This window comes from Ranitomeya imitator, chromosome 2 (assembly GCF_032444005.1).
Source record: "Ranitomeya imitator isolate aRanImi1 chromosome 2, aRanImi1.pri, whole genome shotgun sequence".
Lineage (NCBI taxonomy): Eukaryota > Metazoa > Chordata > Amphibia > Anura > Dendrobatidae > Ranitomeya > Ranitomeya imitator.
In genome coordinates this window covers 370,697,624-370,724,701 of record NC_091283.1, presented here as the reverse complement: position 1 = coordinate 370,724,701, position 27,078 = coordinate 370,697,624, and the positions used below count along the sequence as shown (strand labels likewise).

The window sequence follows — 27,078 nt, the reverse complement described above, 5'->3', positions numbered from 1 at the left end:
GCCGGAGTAGCCAGCCAAGGACACTGGTCGTCCCTCCTCCTCCCTCACCTCCTGCTTTGCTAGTCACGCCACCATCCACTGGCTGGATTGATGTCGGCATCCCGTCTAGTGTCATAGAGTATGCTGCTTCCTCCCCCTCGTCCTCCTCCTCGGTCTCCTCAACACCCCCAAAAAGTGTGGGATATCAATCCCCTTTAATTGCGGATGTTGGTACCCCCTAATAACATTTCCCAATTTTTTTTTTTGTACCCTAAATAAATGTGTTTTTTTTTTTTAAAATTTGTTTTTATTGTCTCAAATAAAGTTTGCACCAAATCACTCCTTGCGCCGTATACACAAATCTTGTCTTTGTAACACCTGATGTGCAATGTCTGACAATATTTATCAATTTGTTTTTTTCATTGTTTTATAGGGCTGTCGCTCATTGTACTCAGATGTTACAAACACAAACAGCATTGCTCAATATGTCAAGTTTACAATGTACCATCACACAACAATTTCAGTATAGATAAAGTTGGTTTTTGTGTGTAACCAACGTTATCTTTTCTGAAATCGTAAAACGATTGAGCCCCTGCTGTGAGTTTTTTGGTGTCAGCGAATGATTTGGAATTTTTTTTGGGTAACTGATCAGACGCTGTCATTGTTGGATCGGCGAGTTTAGACCGATCCAGCGATGTCTTTGTTTTAAACAAGGGAATATTGGGTGACTAGCGCACTGTTTTAAACACTCAAATAAAAAGTGAACAATACCCCACAAATATAAAAAGGTGTCTACCACGTCCCTCGCCGTCATCTTTCCGCACTGACACTGTGATTCCCGCCCGTAAAGCTGAGCACACCGTTGACTTAATAATAAACACTGTGCTGTGCTTTAGGGCTGGCACAGTACGGGAAGTTGACGGCGATGGACGTTTCACACACCGGAGTGTAAGGGTTTTTTGTATTTTTTAAAATTAAATTTACAATGGTAAACATCGTGAGTGTGGCAAAGCGCTTCATAACATTACCCAGATTACACGGGACTTGCTATTTTTTGGTCGCTGGAGAGCTGTCTGTGTGACAGCTCTCCAGCAACCACGCGACAACAAAACAACGATCTCGGTCCAGTCGTATCACTGGTCGGTATCGTTGGATAATAGTTTTATTAATGTACCTTAAGATTATTGGTCAGGTGAGGTGGAAGCAATGTTCACAGTGTCGCCACTATTTGACTCTGGACGAATTCTAGCATCCTGAGTACAATAGTGTTAACTCTGTAGAGTTTTGCAAACATGATCGTCTCCCTCCTTGTCAAGCCTGGTTCCATATGCAAATAGTCTGCAGGATTAAAAATGGTTGACAAGGTGGGAGCCGATTATGTTATACGTCAAAAACTATGGAACACACAAATTTTGTGTGACACACATTACTTTCAATAAAATTGGATTTTACAATTCTATTACTATGGAAAAACGTATGGGAGATTTGTTTGGTGAAAACAGAAAGGCACAAGAACTTTATTTCAAAACACAACGTATTATACAATCAGGGGACATTTTAACAATAACCATACATAGTATGGTTAAATGACATGGACTCCACAGTGTTTACATGACATCATAATAACACGAAGAATTAAACCATTTGATCTTGCCATGAAACACGGCCAACATCAGAAACAAAGTATGCAGCAAATTGGTCCCTCATATGAGCAATCTCCAAAGTTGTCCGCAGAGGATGAGCTTGATAATCAGGCAATGGATTTGGTATGGGTTCATCGAGTTCCACGTTGACTCTCTCTTTATCAATAACAAAATTGTGGAGAACCACACACGCCTTCACCACCTCATCCACTGTCTCAATTTTCAAATTTATGGCGGATCCTAAGATACGCCATTTGGAGACCAGGATGCCAAAGGCGCACTCCACAGTTCTTCTGGCCCTGGACAGTCTATAATTAAATATAGTTTTGGTGCGGTCCAACCCACGACTTGAGTACGGTTTAAGTAGGTTGCCACTCATTTGAAAAGCCTCATCCCCAACCACAACAAATGGCAGGGCCGGGCCGTCGGTGTTGGGAAGAGGTCGTGGATGGGGGAAATTAAAATTGTTATTGTACAATCTTCGGCCCATATCAGACTCCTTAAATGTCCGTGAATCATTAGCACGACCAAACGCTCCAATGTCCACAGCGAGAAACCTGCAGTCCGCACCTGCAATTGCCATCAGCACGGTGGAAAAGTATTTTTTATAATTAAAAAAAAGAGATCCACTTCTTGAAGGCTTGGTAATCCTAATGTGCTTCCCATCCACGGCTCCAATACAGTTAGGGAAAGAACACACTTGTTCAAATTTTTGGGCGTTGGCAAGCCATATTTCTCTTGTAGGGATGGGTAAAAATTCCTCCCGGAGGTTGTCCCACAATGCGCGGCATGTGTCGGCAATAATACCCGACAGTGTTGAGACTCCAATCCGAAACTGGAAATGCAGTGATCTCAATGTCTCTCCGGTAGCCAGGAAACTGACAAGAAGAAAAATAAATAAATATAATTAATAAAATTGTTATGAAAGAATTTTTCATTTTTAATAACAATCCCCCCACCCCACAAAACAAAAACACGTTACTTTAAAAAATGGCAAAAACATATAAATCCTTCACATTCCATTACGTACCGTAGAGTCACCAGCAGACGTTCCTCAGGGGAAATCGATTTACGGAGCTGCGTGTCCTGCCTGGAAATGGTTCCTTCCACCAGACGCAGCAGATATCGGAAGCTGTCTTTTGACATCCTGGTGTATTCAAAGTATTTGTCCTGGTTCTCATTTAATTCGCCAAACAGACAATGGTAGGCTCCACGACTCTCTCGGACTTCCACTATAGGGTGTAGCCAAAAGCGCCGACAACTCCTTCTCCGTAGTTTGTCTCTTTTCCTCTGTTCATGACAGGCAATAGCATAAGCAATAGCAAGGGCTAATTCCAGCTGAAAATTTAGGTAGATACTCTCCATGCGACGATCCATCTTGATGCTCTATGGTTGGAAATAATCTATGCCAGGGTATATATACCACTATTACATTAATACCCACCCCCATCTACCCATTGGTGGCATTATCGATTGTCTAGACACTAGACCCACCCTCTTTTATTCATTGGTGGTGTTATCTAGTGTCTAGACACTAAATTGTGTGTAAAGATCTAATCAGTGTTTGACAACGCATGCGTCGTAAAATGCTGCGTTTTTTGTAAAAACGCAACAAAAACGCACAAAAAACGCTGCGTTTTACGACGCATCCGTCCGACGCTTGCGTCAAAAAAGGTGCGTTTTTGCATGCGTTTCCGATGCGTCGTGCGTTGCGTCGGCGACGCTGCGTCGCATGACGCTAATGTGAACGTAGCCTTACATACAACACATAACATACTTACCAATCACCTAGTCTCCGACGCCCTCGATTCTCCTGTAATAAAAACAACATAATAAACCAACCTATACTTACCTTTCTGCCGTAGTCCAGTTAGGAACGAGTGTCCCGCGATGATCTCCCATGTAGAACAGTGACATCGGGCGATATCAGCACTCTACAGGGGCCCCGCAATGAACTGACAGTGGGGGTAATCCTCCGCAATGTATATCCCTCCTCCACTGCCAGGAGAGAGCTCATTTAAGTTCATTCTCTCACCGGCAACGCTGTGTGAGAAAATTTCTACACAGCATTGCTGTAAAGTGAGAGAACGAACTAAGGTAACCTCTTCAGTGATGCAATGCACAAACCATTTTCTCCTGTCAGTGTGTCACTGGAGGCCCTATAGAGCAGCGACATCTCCTGATGTCACTGTTCTATAGTGGAGAGCGTCATGGGACCCTCGTTATTAATTGGACCATGTCGGACAGGGCGTATACGGTTTGTTTATTTTTTGCAGGAGATCGATGGCTTTGGGGAATTAGGCGTCGTTGTAAGTATGGTGAAATTAAGAATAATAAAATAATTTTTTTCTGGTGTCTCTTTTTTATCACTTTCACAACTATAGGATTAGTGATGGATAAGTGTCTAATTGATGCCTCTCCATTACTAACCGGGCTTGATGTCACCTGACAATGCAAAGGTGACATTAACCCCTTATTACCCCATATGCCACCGCTCTAGGGCAGTGGGAAGAGAGAGGCTAAGTGCCAGAATTCCAGGGTGGCTGTGTACTTGTGTTTGTAGCCAGGGGAGCCAATATCCATGGCCCGTTCCTTGGCTATGAATATCAGCCCACTGTCTGTGTAGCCTTTCTGGCTATTAATTATACTGGGACCCCACATCATTTTTTTTGGGGGGCCCCCTATTCTAATAGCCAGTAAAGGCTATGCAGACAGTTGCGGGCTGATATTCATAGCCTGGGAAGATCCATGGGTATTAATCCCTTCCTAGGCTATAAATATCGGTCCCCAGTAGCTGGCTTTCCCACTCTAGACTTAAAAAATTGTGCGGGTATTGAGGTGAGAGACTCGTGCAAGTTTCTCGCATGTGTGACCTCGGCCAATGAAGATTTTGTGTGTGTGTCTTTATTAACTCTTTATGTACCATTTTATTATTTTTATTATTAAACATCGGGCTTGGTGTTATCTATCTATAGATCTATCCATCTATCTATAGATATATCTATCCATCAATCTATAGATATATTTATCTATAGATGGATCTATATCTTTAGACCTAGCTATAGATCTATCTATCTGTCTGTGTAAACATTCTTCAAAGGAGTATGTAAATGAAGAGGTTGGACAAGAAATGACATCACAATTCTTTTTTTTTCCTTCAATAATAGATCTTTATTTAGCTTTCAAATATGCATATAAATCTGCATAAAAAACACATGAAAATCTGCATCAATAAACGTGCGCATTTTTACCTGCGTTTTCTGCCAAGAGATGCGGAATCTGCACAGAAAATTCCACAGGCAAATATGCAACGTGTGCACATACCCTTAGACTTAAGGTTCCTTCTCCTAAATTGGGGGCTAAGTTCATTGGTTCTTATGAGATTATGTAAGTGGTCATTCCTGTTGCTTTTCGTTTGCATCTTCCACCTTCTCGAAGGATTCCCAACGTATTCCATAAAACCCTTTTGAAACTGTTAGGGTCTTCCTTTGAGGGGTCTCCATCTTCCACGACACCGGTCACTGTGGATGGCCAAGATGAGTATGAGGTGGAACGGATTGTGAACTCTCAGATTGTCCATCGTTCTCTTCAATATCTTGTTCATTGGAGGGGTTATGGTCCTAAGGATCACTCATTGGTTCCGGCACGATCGGTCCATGCAGATCAGTTGGTCTGGGGCTTTCATGCCAGATATCCTGGGAAGCCTGGGGGTCCTGTGGCCACCCGTTGAGAGGAGGGTATTGTCATAATTCAGGTAGGGGTTTGCTTTCTGACCTGATCAGGCAGGGGTTAATCTTCTCTGCCTCACTTTGAAGCTGGCTGAGCTATTTAAGTCCTCTGCAGCCTGTGGGCCAGTGTCAGCTATAGTTCATGCTGCACGGTTTGGGCACCTGACCTGGATACTTGTACTAGTGTTCCTTTTTGCCTCTGACTGCCTGCACCCATTTATGACTTGTTCTGACCTCTGGCTTGTACCCCGACACCGTCTTACGTCTCACGTTTTGGTTACCACGTTCCCGGTAGGCTCTGACTTCTTGCTTGTCCCCGACTATTCTCTGCTCGCCCCTTCTGTACCGCGCTGCTATCTCCGTGTATGACCTTGGCTTGTCTCACATCTTTCATTACCTGTGACACCTGTGTTGTTGTTCAGTGTTGCTGCGCTGTGTGTACAACCTCTTTTCCTTAACCAGCACCCCCTGGTGGAGGTTGCTCTATACTGCACTGCAGCAGCACATTACAACTATCTGGGTGACCAGCCAGAGCCAAGTTATGATGTGCCTCTAAAATTTTGAGTTGCAGATGTATACAGTGGGGCAAAAAAGTAATTAGTCAGTCAGCAATAGTGCAAGTTCCACCACTTAAAAAGATGAGAGGCGTCTGTAATTTACATCATAGGTAGACCTCAACTATGGGAGACAAACTGAGAAAAAAAAATCCATAAAATCACATTGTCTGTTTTTTAACATTTTATTTGCATATTATGGTAGAAAATAAGTATTTGGTCAGAAACAAAATTTAATCTCAATACTTTGTAATATATCCTTTGTTGGCAATGACAGAGGTCAAACGTTTTCTGTAAGTCTTCACAAGGTTGCCACACACTGTTGTTGGTAAGTTGGCCCATTCCTCCATGCAGATCTCCTCTAGAGCAGTGATGTTTTTGGCTTTTCGCTTGGCAACACGGACTTTCAACTCCCTCCAAAGGTTTTCTATAGGGTTGAGATCTGGAGACTGGCTAGGCCACTCCAGGACCTTGAAATGCTTCTTACGAAGCCACTCCTTCGTTGCCCTGGCGGTGTGCTTTGGATCATTGTCATGTTGAAAGACCCAGCCACGTTTCATCTTCAATGCCCTTGCTGATGGAAGGAGGTTTGCACTCAAAATCTCACGATACATGGCCCCATTCATTCTTTCATGTACCCGGATCAGTCGTCCTGGCCCCTTTGCAGAGAAACAGCCCCAAAGCATGATGTTTCCACCACCATGCTTTACAGTAGGTATGGTGTTTGATGGATGCAACTCAGTATTCTTTTTCCTCCAAACACGACAAGTTGTGTTTCTACCAAACAGTTCCAGTTTGGTTTCATCAGACCATAGGACATTCTCCCAAAACTCCTCTGGATCATCCAAATGCTCTCTAGCAAACTTCAGACGGGCCCGGGCATGTACTGGCTTAAGCAGTGGGACACGTTTGGCACTGCAGGATCTGAGTCCATGGTGGCGTAGTGTGTTACTTATGGTAGGCCTTGTTACATTGGTCCCAGCTCTCTGCAGTTCATTCACTAGGTCCCCTCGCGTAGTTCTGGGATTTTTGCTCACCGTTCTTGTGATCATTCTGACCCCACGGGGTGGGATTTTGCGTTGAGCCCCAGATCGAGGGAGATTATCAGTGGTCTTGTATGTCTTCCATTTTCTAATTATTGCTCCCACTGTTGATTTCTTCACTCCAAGCTGGTTGGCTATTGCAGATTCAGTCTTCCCAGCCTGGTGCAGGGCTACAATTCTGTTTCTGGTGTCCTTTGACAGCTCTTTGGTCTTCACCATAGTGGAGTTTGGAGTCAGACTGTTTGAGGGTGTGCACAGGTGTCTTTTTATACTGATAACAAGTTTAAACAGGTGCCATTACTACAGGTAATGAGTGGAGGAAAGAGGAGACTCTTAAAGAAGAAGTTACAGGTCTGTGAGAGCCAGAAATCTTGATTGTTTGTTTTCTCTTCGCCACGACAGCACCCACTTGAGAGAGGGGATCCGTCCCTAGGAACAGGAAACCCTATGGAGAGAATAAAAGGGGCGGTCCCCCTCGCTCCCACAGTTGGTTTCCTGTTCCTACGGGAGACCTGGAGAGAAGAGGATTCCCAGTCTGGATGCCGCTTGCGCAGTTTACCTGGATAGGGACGGCAAGGGCTCCAGAGCTGGAAGCAGCGTCGGGGGGTCCTATGGCAGCTTCCCCCCTCTGCTGGCAGGTACCGTGAGGCCAGGATCGGGGAGTCGCCTGGCTCACGGAGAATCATCCAGCAGACCTGCAGGGACCGGACCGCTGGGGTAAGAACCTGTGTCGCCATCCTCGGGTGGCGCACAGGCAGCGTGTGGCCCAGTGTTTTCTCCCCCGGAAGTATTGCTACAACTTCCGGGGTGACGTAGGAGGAGGACGGCGCCTGCGCGATCGCTGGGTGGAGGCGCATGCGCGCACAGCAGAGCCGCAACCCGGATGTAGTAGTCACTTCCGGGTGCGGCAGGAAGAAGATAGCGGCCCCCATTTACAAAAGGACACCGGCGCTGATACCCGGCATCCATCATGGCATCTCCTAAGGACACAGCGTTACTTTCATCCGAAGTCACCGCTGTTACACCTGGAAGCCGGACTAGCAGCAGCCGCAGATCATCCTCCAAGAGCACCAGAGAAAAGAGATCGGACCGGTCAGCTCCTCCATCTGTGCTTCCGTCTCCTCCTCTCCAGCCGGTATTATGACTACAGCTTCAGGGGTGAGTGTTTGTCTACCCTATTTAAGCTGATTACACTCCCCTCTTTTATCTAATTCCCTAGGTTAAAAGAACAGGGAAATCCAAACATAAGCAATGTGCCTTATGCTCTCAGCCGCTCCCGGACACCTATTTAAAAAAGTTGTGCCATTCATGCATCGAATCCACCTTACATGAGGAGTCTTCAGTAAGGTCGGAAGATATACGTAGCATGATTAGGGAAGAATTACGAGCCTTTCGAAGCTCGGATAAAGTTCCTGAGAGTAGGAAAAAATATAGCTCTCCTAGATCTGAACAGTCATCTGAGGTGAAGGATAAGGATTCGGACGATTCCCAAGAGGTTATATCCTCGGAGGGTGAGCAGGATACATGTTTTCCTACAGACAGTATTGACAATCTAGTCAAATCAATACGTAACACCATGGGTATGGAAGATACTAAAACCCTTAAGACACCACAGGACGTGATGTTTGCTGGCCTGTCTGAAAAAAAAGAGACCTTCTTTTCCTGTTATTCCAGCGATAAAGGACTTAGTCAAAAAGGAGTGGGAAAGCCAGGGGCAAAAAGGGTTGCCGTCTTCCTCAAAACGTCGTTATCCCTTTAATGACGAGGATTTCTCCAAATGGTCAAAAGCCCCAAAAGTAGATGCGGCAGTGGCATCCACTTCTAGGAAATCCCTACTACCTGTAGAAGATTCTGGATCTTTGCAAGACCCGCTTGATCGGAAAGCGGATTCCCTTTTAAAAAGAGCTTGGGAATCCTGTACAGGAGCTTTCAGACTGGCTATTTCGGCCACATGCACTGCTAGGTCCATGTTGGTCTGGTTGAATGACCTTGAAGAAGGCTTGAAAGGTGGCCTTTCCCGCAATAAAATCATATCATCTATTCCGTTAATTAGAGGAGCTACTGCCTTTTTAGCTGATTCTTCAGCTGATTCCATCCGATTAGCAGCCAAATCGGCAGGTCTGACCAACGCGGCTCGCCGCGCCTTGTGGTTAAAGGGGTGGAAAGGAGATCCACAAACGAAATCTAAGTTATGTGGTCTACCATGCCAGGGTAAGTACCTATTTGGTACTCAGTTAGATGAGATCATTACCAAAGCAGGTGAGAGGAAGAAAGGGTTCCCCAATAACACTTATCTTCCATCCTATAGGAGAGCGTTCCGAAAGCCCATGTTCAACAGAAGACGGGACTATAAAAACCAGGACCATTGGGCTAATAAAGACTTTAAACAAAAAGGAGCCTTCTTCGGAAAACGCCCTTTCAAACCTGAGGATAAACCCCGTTAGGACAGATCTACCCGTTGGTGGTAGGTTGTCCTTCTTCTCTACACAGTGGCTGGCAATAACCTCTAATCCATGGGCAACTAGCCTTATAACTACGGGCCTAAAATTAAGATTTTCCCAAGTCCCCCCGGACTCATTTTGTCTGACTTCCTTAAAGTCACCATCACAACAAGAGGCCTTGGAACAGGAAATAATAACTCTCCTGTCCAAAGGAGTATTAGTGGAAGTCCCTTTTCATCAAAAAGGAAGGGGATTTTATTCCCCTTTATTTTTGATTTCGAAACCAGACGGATCATATAGAACAATAATTAACCTTAAGAGACTAAACATCTTCTTAGAGAACCAAACTTTTAAGATGAAATCTATACGGTCAACTATTAAGCTTCTGTTTCCCCATTGCTTCATGGCAGTTCTTGACCTTAAAGATGCATATTATCATCTTCCAATCTTCAGTGAGCATCAAAAATATCTACGGGTGGCAGTTATGGTCAAAGGTCAGATTCGGCATTATCAATACATAGCAATGCCCTTTGGTCTATCAATAGCCCCTAGAGTTTTCACAAAACTAATGTCAGAGGTAATGTCATATTTGAGGTTAAAAGACACCCTCATAATACCATATTTAGATGACCTATTGATAGTCGGGAACTCTCTTTCTCAATGTCATCAACGTTTAGCTGATTCAATTTCGTCCCTACAGGGGTTAGGGTGGTTAGTAAATTGGGAAAAATCTAGATTGTCCCCCACAACTAAGCAAAAATTTTTAGGAATTATTCTAGATTCTACAAATCAAATGTGCTTTCTTCCCGAGTCAAAACAAATAACAATCATAAACAAAGTACAATCGGTGATTAACCACCCCCTAATTTCCCTAAGAGAAGGTATGTCCCTTCTTGGTTCCTTCACTTCCTGTATTCCAGCTGTTCCGTGGGCCCAATTCCATAGCAGGAAATTACAGTATACAATTCTTCGTGAGGAAGAAAGATTACATGGCCGATTAGATAGTCGTATTCCCTTACCAACAGATGTGATACAATCTCTCACTTGGTCTTTAAATCCGGATCATTTTTTCAGTGGGGTTCCCTGGGTGGTTAAACCATCAAAAACTATCTTCACTGATGCCAGTCCTAGTGGTTGGGGAGCACACTTAGAAGATCAAATAGTGCAAGGTCTGTGGCCTCCTAGAGAATCGGATGATTCTTCTAATAAAAAAGAACTGAAGGCTATCTATCATGCCTTATCTGAATTTCTTCCGCAGCTACACGGAACGCATACAAGAGTCTTTTCAGACAACATGACAGCGGTAGCATATATAAACCACCAAGGAGGAACAAGATCAGAAGCTCTCATGTCTATAGCCAACGACATTCTAGCCATTGCAGAGGAGCACCTTCTGTCCCTATCAGCGCTACATGTGAGGGGAATCGACAATTCGAGAGCAGATTTCCTCAGTCCCCACACTCTCCACCAAGGAGAATGGGTTCTAAGTCGTCGTATCTTTTGCATGATAATAAAAAAATGGGGCACTCCCGAGATAGATCTCTTTGCGACAAGACAAAACAGGCAAGTCAAAAAGTTCGCATCATTGTTCCGATCCGACAATCCAGTTATCTTCTACGCCCTTCAAGTGCCATGGGTATTCAAGAAGGCATATGCCTTTCCCCTGCTGATACTACTTCCGACAGTAATCAGGAAGATAAGAGAGGACAGAGCAAACGTGATCTTAATAGCTCCGTTCTGGCCCAAGAGGCCATGGTTTTCCTGGCTGAGAGCCATGTCAATCTCAGACCCATGCATCCTCCCGGAGGATCGGGATCTTCTTTTCCAGGGCCCCTTCAACGACCCTCAGGTGAAGGGTCTTCGGTTAACAGCCTGGAATTTGAGAGGCAGCTGCTAAAGATGAGAGGGTTCTCAAACAAAGTGATTGACACTCTGCTAGGAAAAAATCCACTACCTCCATCTACGCAAGAGTGTGGAGAAAATTTGTAAACCTCTACCCAACGGCCCTGTCAAACGAAATTCATATTTCCATGATTCTAGAATTTCTTCAAAAAGGGCGCGATTTAGGCCTGGCAGTCAGTACCTTAAAAGTACACATTTCTGCGCTGGGGGCTTTATATGGTCACGATATCGCAGGTAATAAGTGGGTAGCCAGGTTTGTTGCAGCATGCCAGAGGTCAGAGACAGTTCAAATTCCCCATGTACCACCTTGGGATGTTAATTTAGTTCTTGAAGCTCTTACAGACCACCCTTTTGAGCCACTACATTCAGCTCACATAAAACATGTCTCCCTCAAGACAGCTCTTCTTGTCGCCTTAGTATCAGCGAGAAGAGTAAGTGACATACAGGCACTATTGATAGATCCTCCCTTTATGTCAATATTCCCAGATAGAGTTGTCCTAAAGACAGACCCTTCATACTTTCCCAAAGTATGCACTAAATTTCACAGATCGCAAGAAATTTTCCTTCCCTCCTTCTATGATAACCCTACAAGTCAGGAAGAACAAAAATACCACACATTAGATGTGAGGAAAGCCATATTAGCCTATTTGGATAGGACTAGTGCCTGGAGGAAGAGCAGGGCTCTCTTTGTTTCTTTCCAGGGTCATAGAAAAGGAGCTGGAATCACGAAGGGTACTTTATCTCGGTGGATTCGAGATGCAATATGTCTGGCCTATTCATCCAAAGGGGAGAATCCGCCTGAGACCGTAAGAGCACATTCCACCCGGGCGATTGCATCATCCTGGGCTGAACGAGCGGAGGTTCCGATAGAACAGATATGTAAGGCCGCAACCTGGTCTTCACCTACTACCTTCTATAATCACTATAGATTAGACTTGTCTTCCTCATCTGACTTGTCCTTCGGTAGATCAGTCCTTAACACGGTGATCCCTCCCAAATGACTATCTCTGAAAGTCTCTCAAGTGGGTGCTGTCGTGGCGAAGAGAAAACACAGGATTACGTACCGGTAATGCTCTTTTATAGAGCCACGACAGCACCCCTTCACTTCCCACCCTTATAGGTTTTTTATTTAGAAGCACGGTTAAGGGTGTTTGGTTCTGGTAGTTAGCCATACTTAAGTTAACTAGTTATAAACGATAATATTGAATGACCTACTAAAATCTGGTGGGCGGTTCCTCGCAATCTCTGTAAACCCAACTGTGGGAGCGAGGGGGACCGCCCCTTTTATTCTCTCCATTGGGTTTCCTGTTCCTAGGGGCGGATCCCCTCTCTCAAGTGGGTGCTGTCGTGGCTCTATAAAAGAGCATTACCGGTACGTAATCCAGTGTTTCTGACCAAATACTTATTTTCCACCATAATATGCAAATAAAATGATAAAAAAACTGAAAATGTGATTTTCTGGATTTTTTTTTCTCAGTTTGTCTCCCATAGTTGAGGTCTACCTATGATGTAAATTACAGACGCCTCTCATCTTTTTAAGTGGTGGAACTTGCACTATTGCTGACTGACTAAATACTTTTTTGCCCCACTGTAGGTACAATCAATTTCCCTGAAGGACCAGCAAGGGTGTCCCCCTGAGTCTTCAACACCCCACGCTTAACTGCTGTGGAGACATCCAACCCTTTTTGTAAAATTGTGACGGCATAATCACTACTCCCAACCCCAGAGAAACTGAGAGACAAAGCATATGCTCTGACATTCTTAATCCCAGGAAGATAAGTGACCACAAAACTAAACCTGGTAAAAAACAAAAACCATCTAGCTTTCCTGGGAATCAGACTTTTAGCCAATTCTAGGTAAATCAAGTGTTTATGATCAGTGATGACTGTGCCTGGGTGAACTACCCCCTCAAAAAAATTATGTCTCTCCTCAAATGCCAACTTAATGGCCAAAAGTTCCCTATTGTCTACCTCATAGTTTATTTTGGTCGATGACAACCCTTGAGTTAATACAGTACTGACCCCCACCAAGAAGAATCAACCTCGACAATAAATGGTTGAGAAGCATCGGGTTGGATGAGTACCGGAAGCAGCGGAAAAGCATTTCTTCGAAGAAGAAAATACCTGCAGAGCACAGTTGGACCACCTGGAGAAGTCTGTACCTTTCCTAGTCATTTCAGTGAAGGCTTTGACAAAAGACGAAATTTTGGATAAATTTCCAATAACAGTTTGTGAACCCCAAAAAGCATTATAATTCTTTCAGATTTTCTGGGAGGTTCCATTTCAGAATCCCTCTGACTTAATCAGGATCCATGTGGAAACCTGCAGGTGAGAACTGAATCTCTTGTATGGCGAATACACACTTCTCCAACTTGGTATATAGTTTATTATCCTGTATAACCTGTAACACCTGCCTGACATGTACCTAATGAGCCTTGAGATTGGGCAAGTAGACCAAAATTTCGTCAAGATACACTACTACAAATCGACCCCCGAGGTGACAAAAGATGTAATTAACAAAATGTTGGAACACGGTGGGAGCATTAGTCAAACCAAGAGGCATGGTAAGATTTTCATAATGCCTTTCTGGGGTGTTAAACACTGTCTTTCACTCATCCCCCTCCTTAACACTAATCAGACTATAGGCTTCCCTAAGATATAACTTGAAGAACCATTTTGCCCCAATAATTTGAGAGAACAAATCAGGAAAGGGAGGGGATATGCATCCCAGGTAGTAATCCAATTTAACTCATGAAAGTCTAAACAGGGATGCATGCTCCCATCTTTCTTCCTAATGAAGAAGTACGCCCCTGCTACAGGCAAAGATGTGGGTCCAATATGTCCCTTGGCAATATGTTGAGAGATATAGTCTTTCATAGCCTGTCTCTCAGGACCTGACAGATTATATAATATGGTCTTGGGCAACTTGCACCTGAAAGCAAGTTCACAGGACAATCATACACAAGATGGGGAGGCAGTTTTTGACACCCCTATGCAGAGAACACCTCAAAATCAGACAGAAAAGATTGAATGTTTTTAGTGGAGACATTGGAAATTACAATACGTAGGCAATTCTTGCAAAAAGCACTCCATTTAATTATCTCTCTGTCCTGCCAGTCTATGACTGGATTATACATAGTCAACCAGGGAAGACCCAACACAATAGGAGTAGGAAAGCCTTCTAGAATGTAACAAGAAAGGAGCTCCCCATAAAGGGCCCCTACAAGGTTCAATTTATGCGCTATTTGCTTGAAGGTTCCTTGACCAAGAGGTGCAGAGTCTATCACAAATATGAGAATGGACTTCGCCAGCTTACTACAGGAGAGACCATGAATCTGAGCAAAATGAGCATCCACCATATTAACTCCTGCACCACTATCCATTAGGACAGATATTGTCTCAGTTTCTGTACGTATAACCACTTCTGCAGGTAGGATAAACTGAGACACACTTGTGTCTCTATCTATCTAATCTATTCATCTTGCAAAACAAACTTTAACTCCAGCAGTTTGGGACAGCGATGGGGACTCGAGGAGCCCCAAGCTTTGCAAATTTGTTTATGGGGAGGTTTGAGTCCCTGTCGCCTATCATGTCCCATAAGTACTGTGGCAATATTAAATATTACTGCCATTACACATATGGCTTATTCTTAATCTAGTGTGGTGCAGAAGGAGAGGTATCAATGTTTGTGCATGAACTCAACAGTAATGACTGGAGAATTTCAATTACCGCAAATGTATCTAAAACATAAATTGTGTTCTTGGATTTAGAATTATATCACAGAACATCAGTCTATTAAAAGCAGAACTCACTTCAAGCTGGTTGGTACAAATGGATATTTAAATTACTTCAGTTTTATATTAATCCAAATGGAAAAAGAACATACCAAGTAGCCAATTCCGTCGTGTTAGATGTAATTGTACTTCCACCACAGACTACATCCAAAAATCACATGTTCTACTCTCCAGGTTTATTTTAAAAAGATATCCTAAACCATTGGTTCATACAGCATATTGACATAATCTGCATCTTACCCAAAATGATTGCTTTAATAAACACTCCAATAAATCCAACCAGGCAGTCTGTATCCTGTAGGACTCAATGAGTCATTGGAACTTGCATAATTATTCAATTAAGCATAACTGCACCTGCCAACTTGCATGTGTGGGGTTGTCCACAGCAGGGATTCCTGTGTGTGGTTGTCCCCCGACATTAGATAGGAGCAATCAGAGACTCTTGCTGTCTCTCTGGTGGTAAATGCATCTGGCCACTTGGTTTGAGAGTCCCGCTGGGCTGGCTGGTTGCAATGGGGGAGAGGTCACTGGGAGCTGGATGAGTCTTACATAACCAAATTCAAACTGGAGTCAACCTTGCCACGTCTTGCCTCTGTGAGACCATATTCTTTGTGATGAATTTTAATATTCATCATGACAGACGAAAATTATCAAGCCACTTGATTATTAACAATATACTGTGGAAGTATTCTGTGATTTGGACATATAATTATGGGGTTTTGCACACCTACCTCTATTATGAATAAATTTGCCAATAATGTTGGTTCCTTTTCGTATTTCACAATTTTTAGACAATGTTTGAATAAGTATCTAAGGGAGACCTTTAAAAGAAAAAGTAATAGTGATTGGATCCCTTATTTAGGAAACCGCACCCATAAGTAATGGATAAAGGTATAAATAGCTCATATGGGGAGTATTGTATCAGACAACTGATAAAGGCTTTACATCGAAAATGAAAAGAAAAAACTTAATCTGCTGACTATCTACACTTCTTGGTTGATAGCCCTATGGCCAGCCTATTGGAATTCCTTCCCAAAAATGGAAGCGCCGTCTGGATTTTCATCCAAAATTTCTTTAGCTCAGAAAAGGCACAGATGGCCTTTGGCCTCCAATTAACCACAGCTGCTCCCTTGTTAGTCAAGTCGGTGAGTGCTTCGGCAATCTTGGAAATATGTTTAATAAATTACGGTAATATTTTGCAAATCCAAGAAAATGCTATAAGACTTTTAGAGACTTAGGTTTCACCCACACCAGAGGTTACTGATTCCTTACAGTAATTGAGTTAAGTTCGCAATAGTCAATACAAGGTCTGAGACCACCATCTTTATCAATGAAAAAGAAACCGGCGCTTACTGGTAACATGGAAGACCTGATCAACCCTTTTTGCAGACAATCCACTATACTTTCATTGCCTGACGCTTGTTCATTAAAGCTGGTACATAACTACCGTATTTTTTGGACTATAAGACGCACCGGATTATAAGACGCACCCAGGTTTTAGAGGTGGAAAATAGGGAAAAAAATATTCGGAGCAAAAAAAGTGGTAAAATATTTAATAACATAAATAACATACTATTATATGTGGTGTTATTATACAGTAATATGAAAAAGTTTGGGCACCCCTATTATTCTTAAGCTTAATGTTTTATAAAAATTGTTTTTTTTTGCAACAGCTATTTCAGTTTCATATATCTAATAACTGTTGGACACAGTAATGTTTCTGCATTGAAATGAGGTTTATTGTACTAACAGAAAATGTGCAATCTGCATTCAAACAAAATTTGACAGGTGCATAAGTATGGGCACCCTTATCATTTTCTTGTTTTAAATACTTCTACCTACTTTTTACTGACTTACTAAAGCACTTTTTTTGGTTTTCTAACCTCATTGAGCTTTGAACTTCATAGCCAGGTGTATGCAATCATGAGAAAAGCTACTTAAAGTGGCCACTTGCAAGTTGTTCTCCTGTTTGACTCTTCCCTGAAGAGTGGCATCATGGGCTCCTCAAAACAACTGTCTAATGATCTGAAAACAAAGATTATTCAACATAGTTGTTCAGGGGAAGGATACAAAAAGCTGTCTCAGAGATTTAACCTGTCAATTTCCACTGTGAGGAACATAGTAAGGAAATGGAAGAACACAGGTACAGTTCTTGTTAAGGCCAGAAGTGGCAGGCCAAAAAAACATCAGAAAGGCAGAGAAGAAGAATGGTGAGATCAGTCAAGGACAATCCTCAGACCACCTCCAGAGAGCTGCAGCATCAACTTGCTGCAGATGGTGTCACTGTGCATCGGTCAACTATACAACGCACTTTGCACAAGGAGAAGCTGTATGGGAGAGTGATGCGATAGAAGCCGTTTCTGCAAGCACGCCACAAACAGAGTCGGCTGAGGTATGCAAAAGCACATTTGGAGAAGCCAATTTCTTTTTGGATGAAGATACTGTGGACTGATGAAACCAAGATCGAGTTGTTTGGTCATACAAAAAGGCGTTATGCATGGCGGCCAAAAAACACAGCATTCCAAAACACTTGCTACCCACAGTAAAATTTGGTGGAGGTTCCATCATGCTTTGGGGCTGTGTGGCCAATGCCGGCACCGGGAATCTTGTTAAAGTTGAGGGACGCATGGATTCCTCTCAGTATCAGCAGATTCTTGACAATAATGTTCATGAATCAGTGACAAAGTTGAAGTTACGCAGGGCATGGATTGTTATGACCTGGTGGTCAGGACAATAATGGACCTGGTGGTTAAGAGCACACGGAATGACCTGATAGTTACTGATAATAAGGACGAGCTCTGGGACGTGGGAACTCTGCTGACCGCAATCCCTAAACCTATCAAACACACTAGAAATAGCCGTGGATTGCGCCTAACGCTCCCTATGCAACTCGGCACAGCCTAAGATACTAGCTAGCCCTGAAGATAGAAAAATAAAGCCTACCTTGCCTCAGAGAAATTCCCCAAAGGAAAAGGCAGCCCCCCACATATAATGACGGTGAGTAAAGATGAAAATACAAACACAGAGATGAAATAGATTTAGCAAAGTGAGGCCCGACTTACTGAACAGACCGAGGATAGGAAAGTTTACTTTGCGGTCAGCACAAAAACCTACAAAAAGACCACGCAGAGGGCGCAAAAAGACCCTCCGCACCGACTCACGGTGCGGAGGCGCTCCCTCTGCGCCCCAGAGCTTCCAGCAAGCAAGACAACAAATTAAATAGCAAGCTGGACAGAAAAATAGCAAACCCAAGAAATACAAGCTGGAACTTAGCTTCTGATGGGAAGACAGGTCACAAGAACGATCCAGGAGTGAACGAGACCAATACTGGAACATTGACAGGTGGCATGGAGCAAAGATCTAAGTGGAGTTAAATAGAGCAGCAGCTAACGAATTAACCTCGTCACCTGTGAAACTCAGAAACACCCACCAGAGGAAGTCCATGGACAGAACCAGCTGAACTACCATTCATGACCACAGGAGGGAGCCCGACAACAGAATTCACAACAGTGCCCCCCCCTTGAGGAGGGGTCACCGAACCCTCACCAGAGCCCCCAGGCCGACCAGGATGAGCCAAATGAAAGGCACGAACCAGATCGGCAGCATGAACATCAGAGGCAAAAACCCAGGAATTATCTTCCTGACCATAACCCTTCCACTTGACCAGGTACTGGAGTTTCCGTCTCGAAACACGAGAATCCAAAATCTTCTCCACCACATACTCCAACTCCCCCTCAACTAACACCGGGGCAGGAGGATCAATGGATGGAACCATAGGCGCCACGTATCTCCGAAATAATGACCTATGGAACACATTATGGATGGCAAAAAAAGCAGGAAGGGCCAAACGAAATGACACAGGATTGATAACCTCAGAAATCTTATACAGACCAATGAAACGAGGCTTAAACTTAGGAGAGGAAACCTTCATAGGAACATAACGAGACAACAACCAAACCAAATCCCCAACACGAAGTCGGGGACCCACACAGCGCCGGCGGTTAGCGAAACGTTGAGCCTTCTCCTGGGACAAGGTCAAATTGTCCACCACATGAGTCCAAATCTGCTGCAACCTATCCACCACAGTATCTACACCAGGACAGTCTGAAGACTCAACCTGCCCTGAAGAGAAACGAGGATGGAAACCAGAATTGCAGAAAAATGGCGAAACCAAAGTAGCCGAGCTGGCCCGATTATTAAGGGCGAACTCAGCCAACGGCAAAAAGGACACCCAATCATCCTGATCAGCGGAAGCAAAGCATCTCAGATATGTTTCCAAAGTTTGATTAGTTCGTTCGGTTTGGCCATTTGTCTGAGGATGGAAAGCCGAGGAAAAAGACAAATCAATGCCCATCCTAGCACAAAAGGATCGCCAAAACCTTGAAATAAACTGGGAACCTCTGTCAGAAACGATGTTCTCCGGGATACCATGTAAACGAACCCCGTGCTGGAAAAATAATGGCACCAAATCAGAGGAGGAAGACAATTTAGACAAAGGTACCAAATGGACCATCTTAGAAAAGCGATCACAAACCACCCAAATGACCGACATCTTTTGAGAGACGAGGAGATCCAAAATAAAATCCATAGAAATATGCGTCCAGGGCCTCTTCGGGACCGGCAAGGGCAAAAGCAACCCACTGGCACGAGAACAGCAGGGCTTAGCCCGAGCACAAGTCCCACAGGACTGCACAAAAGAACGCACATCCCGCGACAAAGACGGCCACCAGAAGGATCTAGCCACCAAATCTCTGGTACCAAAGATTCCAGGATGCCCAGCCAACACTGAACAATGAATCTCAGAGATAACTCTACTAGTCCATCTATCAGGGACAAACAGTTTCTCCGCTGGGCAACGGTCAGGTCTATCAGCCTGAAATTTTTGCAGCACCCGCCGCAAATCAGGGGAGATGGCAGACAAAATTACCCCCTCTTTGAGAATACCCGCCGGCTCAGGAACACCCGGAGTGTCAGGCACAAAACTCCTTGACAGGGCATCAGCCTTCACATTCTTAGAGCGCGGAAGGTACGAAACCACAAAATCAAAACGGGAGAAAAATAACGACCATCGAGCCTGTCTCGGATTCAACCGTTTGGCAGACTCAAGATAAGTCAAATTCTTGTGATCTGTCAAGACCACCACGCGATGCTTGGCTCCTTCCAGCTAATGACGCCACTCCTCGAATGCCCACTTCATGGCCAACAATTCACGATTACCAACATCATAGTTACGCTCAGCAGGCGAAAACTTTCTAGAAAAAAAAGCACATGGCTTCATCACCGAGCCATCAGAACTTCTCTGCGACAAAACAGCCCCTGCTCCAATCTCAGAAGCATCAACCTCAACCTGAAATGGAAGCGAAACATCTGGCTGGCACAACACAGGGGCAGAAGAAAAACGACGCTTCAACTCCTGAAAAGCCTCTACAGCCGCAGAAGACCAATTGACCACATCAGCACCCTTCTTGGTCAAATCAGTCAACAGTTTAGCAACAGTAGAAAAATTAGAGATGAAGCGCTGATAAAAATTAGCAAAGCCCAGGAACTTTTGCAGGCTCTTCACAGATATCGGCTGAGTCCAATCGTAAATGGCCTGGACTTTAACAGGGTCCATCTCGATAGTAGAAGGGGAAAAAATGAACCCCAAAAATGAAACCTTCTGAACTCCAAAGAGACACTTTGACCCCTTCACAAACAAGGAATTCGCACGAAGGACCTGGAACACCATTCTGACCTGCTTCACATGAGACTCCCAATCATCCGAAAAGACCAAAATATCATCCAAATACACAATCAGGAATTTATCCAGGTACTCTCGGAAGATGTCATGCATAAAGGACTGAAATACTGATGGAGCATTGGAAAGCCCGAATGGCATAACCAGGTACTCAAAATGGCCCTCGGGCGTATTAAATGCTGTTTTCCATTCATCGCCTTGTTTAATACGCACAAGATTATACGCCCCTCGAAGATCTATCTTGGTGAACCAACTAGCCCCTTTAATACGAGCAAACAAATCAGACAGCAATGGCAAAGGATACTGAAATTTGACTGTAATTTTATTAAGAAGGCGGTAATCAATACAAGGTCTCAAAGATCCATCCTTCTTGCCCACAAAAAAGAACCCTGCTCCTAACGGTGATGACGACGGGCGAATATGGCCTTTCTCCAAGGATTCCTTTATATAACTCCGCATAGTGGCGTGTTCTGGCACAGATAAATTGAACAATCGGCTCTTAGGAAACTTACTACCAGAAATCAAATTAATTGCACAATCGCAATCCCTATGAGGAGGTAGGGCACTGGCCTTGGGCTCATCAAATACATCTCGATAATCCGACAAAAACTCTGGAACTTCAGAAGGAGTGGAAGACGAAATAGACAAAAATGGAACATCACCATGTACCCCCTGGCAACCCCAGCTGGACACAGACATAGATTTCCAGTCCAATACTGGATTATGAACCTGTAGCCATGGCAACCCCAAAACGACCACATCATGCAGATTATGCAACACCAAGAAAGCGGATATCCTCCTGATGTGCAGGAGCCATGCACATGGTCAATTGGGTCCAATACTGAGGCTTATTCTTGGCCAAAGGCGTAGCATCAATTCCTCTCAATGGAATAGGATACTGCAAGGTGTTGTGAATTCTGTGGCTGAGTTCACTTCTGTGGTCACAAGTGGTATTGCAGTCTCTGGGCTTCCTCCCTCAGGTGTTTTGGTGAGCTCGTTGGCTGCCTTGCTATTTAGCTCCACCTGAGTCTGTCTTCCTTGCTCCTTGTCAATGTTCCAGTGTTGGATCTGAGCTACTGCATCTTTCCTTGGGCCTGCTGCTCTGCTAGATAAGTGCTTCTAGTTTGTTTTCTGTTTTTTCTGTCCAGCTTGTTATTATCTTTTGCTGGAAGCTCTGAGAAGCAAAGGGGTGCACAGCCGTGCTGTTAGTTCGGCACGGTGGGTCTTTTTGCCCCTTTTGCGTGGTTTTCGTTTTAGGGTTTTTTGTAGACTGCATAGTTCTCTTTGCTATCCTCGCTCTGTCTAGAATATCGGGCCTCACTTTGCTGAATCTATTTCATTCCTACGTTTGTCTTTTCATCTTGCTAACAGTCATTATATGTGGGGGCTGCCTATTCCTTTGGGGTATTTCTCTGAGGTAAGTCAGGCTTGTATTTCTATCTTCAGGCTAGTCAGCTCCTCAGGCAGTGCCGAGTTGCATAGGTAGTTGATAGGCGCAATCCACTGCTGCTTCCAGTTGTGTGAGGATAGTTCAGGTACTGCAGTCTACAGAGATTCCACGTCTCAGAGCTCGTCCTATTGTTTTGGGTTATTGCCAGATCTCTGTATGTGCGCTGATTACTGCACGCTGTGTTGCCTGATTGCCAGCCATAACAGTACAAGGAGCCATTCAATGATTTCCAATAGAGGGAAAAAAGAAATCCTGACATCATTTTTTTTTCTTAGCTTTGTCTTCAGTCTTTTTTTTCCCCTAGACATTAGAGTGCTTCAGGACACAGCTGTGGACATGGATATTCAGGCTCTGTGCTCCTCAATGGATAATCTCGTTGTAAATGTACAAAAGATTCAAGATACTATTGATCAGAAATCGATGCTAGAACCAAGAATTCCGATTCCTGATTTGTTTTTTGGTGACAGAACTAAGTTCCTGAGCTTCAGAAATAATTGTAAGCTATTTGTGGCCTTGAAACCTCATTCTTCTGGTAATCCTATTCAACAGGTTTTGATTATTATTTCTTTTTTGCGCGGCGACCCACAGGACTGGGCGTTTTCTCTTGCACCAGGAGATTCTGCATTGAGTAATGTTGATGCATTTTTCCAGGCGCTGGGATTGCTTTACGATGAGCCTAATTCAGTGGATCAAGCTGAGAAAAATCTGCTGGCTTTATGCCAGGGTCAGGATGATGTAGAAGTATATTGTCAGAAATTTAGAAAATGGTCAGTACTCACTCTGTGGAATGAATCTGCACTAGCGGCTTTGTTCAGAAAGGGTCTCTCTGAAGCTCTTAAGGATGTAATGGTGGGATTTCCTATGCCTGCTGGTTTGAATGAGTCTATGTCCTTGGCCATTCAGATCGGTCGTCGCTTGCGCGAGCGTAAATCTGTGCACCATCTGGCGGTATTGTCTGAGAGTAAGCCTGAGCCTATGCAGTGCGACAGGACTATGACTAAAGTAGAACGGCACGAACACAGACGTCTGAACAGACTGTGTTTCTATTGTGGTGATTCTACTCATGCTATTTCTAATTGTCCTAAACGTACTAGGCGGTTCGATAGCTCTGCCGTTATTGGTACTGTACAGTCCAAATTCCTTTTGTCCATTACCTTAATGTGCTCTTTGTCATCATATTCTGTCATGGCGTTTGTGGATTCAGGCGCTGCCCTGAATCTGATGGATTTGGATTATGCTAAACGTTGTGGATTTTTCTTGGAGCCTTTGCGGTGTCCTATTCCGTTGAGAGGAATTGATGCTACACCTCTGGCCAAGAATAAGCCTCAGTACTGGGCCCAGCTGACCATGTGCATGGCTCCTGCACATCAGGAAGTTATTCGCTTTTTGGTACTGCATAATTTGCATGATGTGGTCGTGTTGGGGTTGCCATGGCTACAAACCCATAATCCAGTATTGGATTGGAACTCTATGTCGGTAACCACCTGGGGTTGTCAGGGAGTACATGGTGATGTTCCATTTTTGTCTATTTCGTCATCCATTCCTTCTGACATCCCAGAGTTCTTGTCGGACTTTCAGGATGTATTTGAAGAGTCCAAGTCTGATGCCCTTCCTCCGCATAGGAATTGTGATTGTGCTATCGATTTGATTCCTGGTAGTAAATTCCCTAAGGGTCGTTTATTTAATTTGTCCGTACCTGAACACACCGCTATGCGCAGTTATGTGAAGGAGTCCCTGGAGAAGGGACATATTCGCCCATCGTCGTCACCATTGGGAGCAGGGTTCTTTTTTGTAGCCAAGAAGGATGGTTCGCTAAGACCGTGTATTGATTACCGCCTTCTTAATAAGATCACTGTTAAGTTTCAGTATCCCTTGCCATTGATTTCTGACTTGTTTGCTCGGATTAAGGGGGCTAGTTGGTTTACTAAGATTGATCTTCGTGGTGCGTATAATCTGGTGAGAATCAGGCAGGGAGATGAATGGAAAACGGCATTTAATACGCCCGAGGGTCATTTTGAGTATCTGGTGATGCCGTTCGGACTTGCCAATGCTCCATCTGTTTTTCAGTCTTTTATGCATGACATTTTCCGTGAGTATCTGGATAAATTCTTGATTGTTTACTTGGATGACATTTTGATCTTCTCAGATGATTGGGAGTCTCATGTGAAGCAAGTCAGAATGGTTTTCCAGGTACTGCGTGCTAATTCCTTGTTCGTGAAGGGATCAAAGTGTCTCTTCGGTGTGCAGAAAGTTTCATTTTTGGGGTTCATCTTTTCCCCTTCTACTATCGAGATGGATCCGGTTAAGGTTCAGGCCATCCAGGATTGGACTCAGCCGACATCTCTAAAAAGTTTGCAGAAATTCCTGGGCTTTGCTAATTTTTATCGTCGCTTCATCTGTAATTTTTCTAGCATTGCCAGACCATTGACCGATTTGACCAAGAAGGGTGCTGATTTGGTTAATTGGTCTTCTGCTGCCGTGGAAGCTTTTCAGGAGTTGAAGCGTCGTTTTTGCTGTGCCCCTGTGTTGTGTCAACCTGATGTTTCTCTTCCGTTCCAGGTCGAGGTTGATGCTTCTGAGATTGGTGCAGGGGCGGTTTTGTCACAGAGAGGTTCTGGTTGCTCAGTGTTCAAACCATGTGCTTTCTTTTCCAGGAAATTTTCTGCTGCTGAGCGTAATTATGATGTGGGCAACCGAGAGTTGCTGGCCATGAAGTGGGCATTCGAGGAGTGGCGTCATTGGCTTGAGGGTGCTAAGCATCGCGTGGTGGTTTTGACTGATCATAAGAACCTTACTTATCTTGAGTCTGCCAAGCGCTTGAATCCTAGACAGGCCCGTTGGTCGTTATTTTTTGCTCGTTTTGATTTTGTGATTTCATACCTTCCGGGCTCTAAAAATGTGAAGGCGGATGCTCTGTCTAGGAGTTTTGTGCCCGACTCTCCGGGGTTATCTGAGCCGGCGAGTATCCTCAAGGAAGGAGTCATTGTGTCTGCCATCTCCCCTGATTTGCGGAGAGTGTTGCAGAAATTTCAGGCTAATAAACCTGATCGTTGTCCGGCCGAGAAACTGTTCGTCCCTGATAGGTGGACTAGTAAAGTTATCTCTGAACTTCATTGTTCGGTGCTGGCCGGTCATCCAGGAATCTTTGGTACCAGGGAGTTGGTTGCTAGATCCTTCTGGTGGCCATCTCTGTCACGGGATGTGCGTGCTTTTGTGCAGTCCTGTGGGATTTGTGCTAGGGCTAAGCCCTGCTGTTCACGTGCCAGTGGGTTGCTTTTGCCCTTGCCGGTCCCGAAGAGGCCTTGGACACATATTTCGATGGATTTCATTTCTGACCTTCCCGTTTCTCAAAAGATGTCTGTCATTTGGGTGGTCTGTGATCGCTTTTCTAAAATGGTCCATCTGGTGCCCTTGGTTAAATTGCCTTCCTCCTCTGATTTGGTGCCTTTGTTCTTCCAGCATGTGGTTCGTTTACATGGCATTCCTGAGAATATTGTTTCTGACAGAGGTTCCCAGTTTGTCTCGAGGTTCTGGCGAGCCTTTTGTGGTAGGATGGGCATTGACCTATCTTTTTCCTCGGCCTTCCATCCTCAGACTAATGGCCAGACCGAACGAACCAATCAGACCTTGGAAACATATCTGAGATGTTTTGTTTCCGCTGACCAGGATGATTGGGTGTCATTTTTGCCGTTGGCTGAGTTCGCCCTTAATAATCGGGCCAGCTCGGCTACCTTGGTCTCTCCATTTTTCTGCAATTCTGGGTTCCATCCTCGTTTCTCTTCAGGACAGGTTGAGTCTTCGGACTGTCCTGGTGTGGATTATGTGGTGGACAGGTTGCAGCAGATCTGGACTCAGGTAGTGGACAATTTGACCTTGTCCCAGGAGAAGGCTCAGCTTTTCGCTAATCGCAGACGCCGTGTGGGACCCCGACTTCGTGTTGGGGATCTGGTTTGGTTATCTTCTCGTCATATACCTATGAAGGTTTCCTCTCCTAAATTTAAACCTCGTTTTATTGGTCCGTATAGGATTTCTGAGATTCTCAATCCGGTGTCTTTTCGTCTGACCCTCCCAGACTCCTTTTCCATACATAATGTATTCCATAGGTCGTTGTTGAGGAGATACGTGGCACCTATGGTTCCATCTGTGGAGCCTCCTGCCCCTGTTTTGGTGGAGGGGGAATTGGAGTATATTGTGGAGAAGATTTTGAATTCTCGTGTCTCTAGACGGAAACTCCAGTATCTGGTCAAATGGAAGGGTTATGCTCAGGAAGATAATTCCTGGGTTTTTGCCTCTGATGTCCATGCCCCAGATCTTGTTCGTGCCTTTCATGTGGCTCATCCTGGTCGGCCTGGGGGTTCTGGTGAGGGTTCGGTGACCCCTCCTCAAGGGGGGGGTACTGTTGTGAATTCTGTGGCTGAGTTCACTTCTGTGGTCACAAGTGGTATTGCAGTCTCTGGGCTTCCTCCCTCAGGTGTTTTGGTGAGCTCGTTGGCTGCCTTGCTATTTAGCTCCACCTGAGTCTGTCTTCCTTGCTCCTTGTCAATGTTCCAGTGTTGGATCTGAGCTACTGCATCTTTCCTTGGGCCTGCTGCTCTGCTAGATAAGTGCTTCTAGTTTGTTTTCTGTTTTTTCTGTCCAGCTTGTTATTATCTTTTGCTGGAAGCTCTGAGAAGCAAAGGGGTGCACCGCCGTGCTGTTAGTTCGGCACGGTGGGTCTTTTTGCCCCTTTTGCGTGGTTTTCGTTTTAGGGTTTTTTGTAGACTGCATAGTTCTCTTTGCTATCCTCGCTCTGTCTAGAATATCGGGCC

The 27,078-nt window shown here is 44.4% G+C and overlaps 1 protein-coding gene across 1 annotated transcript; it reads right to left on the bottom strand.

Annotated features, from left to right (window-relative positions):
* Window positions 1–1,463: 1,463 nt before the first annotated feature.
* LOC138663955 (uncharacterized) lies at window positions 1,464–2,847 on the bottom strand. Its single transcript, XM_069750342.1, has 2 exons — window positions 2,653–2,847; window positions 1,464–2,500 (listed from the first exon to the last, which is right to left on the bottom strand). Exons 1-2 carry the CDS (start codon window positions 2,766–2,768, stop codon window positions 1,615–1,617), a joined length of 1,002 nt encoding a protein of 333 aa, XP_069606443.1. The 5' UTR covers window positions 2,769–2,847; the 3' UTR covers window positions 1,464–1,614.
* Between the last annotated feature and the right edge of the window lie 24,231 nt (window positions 2,848–27,078).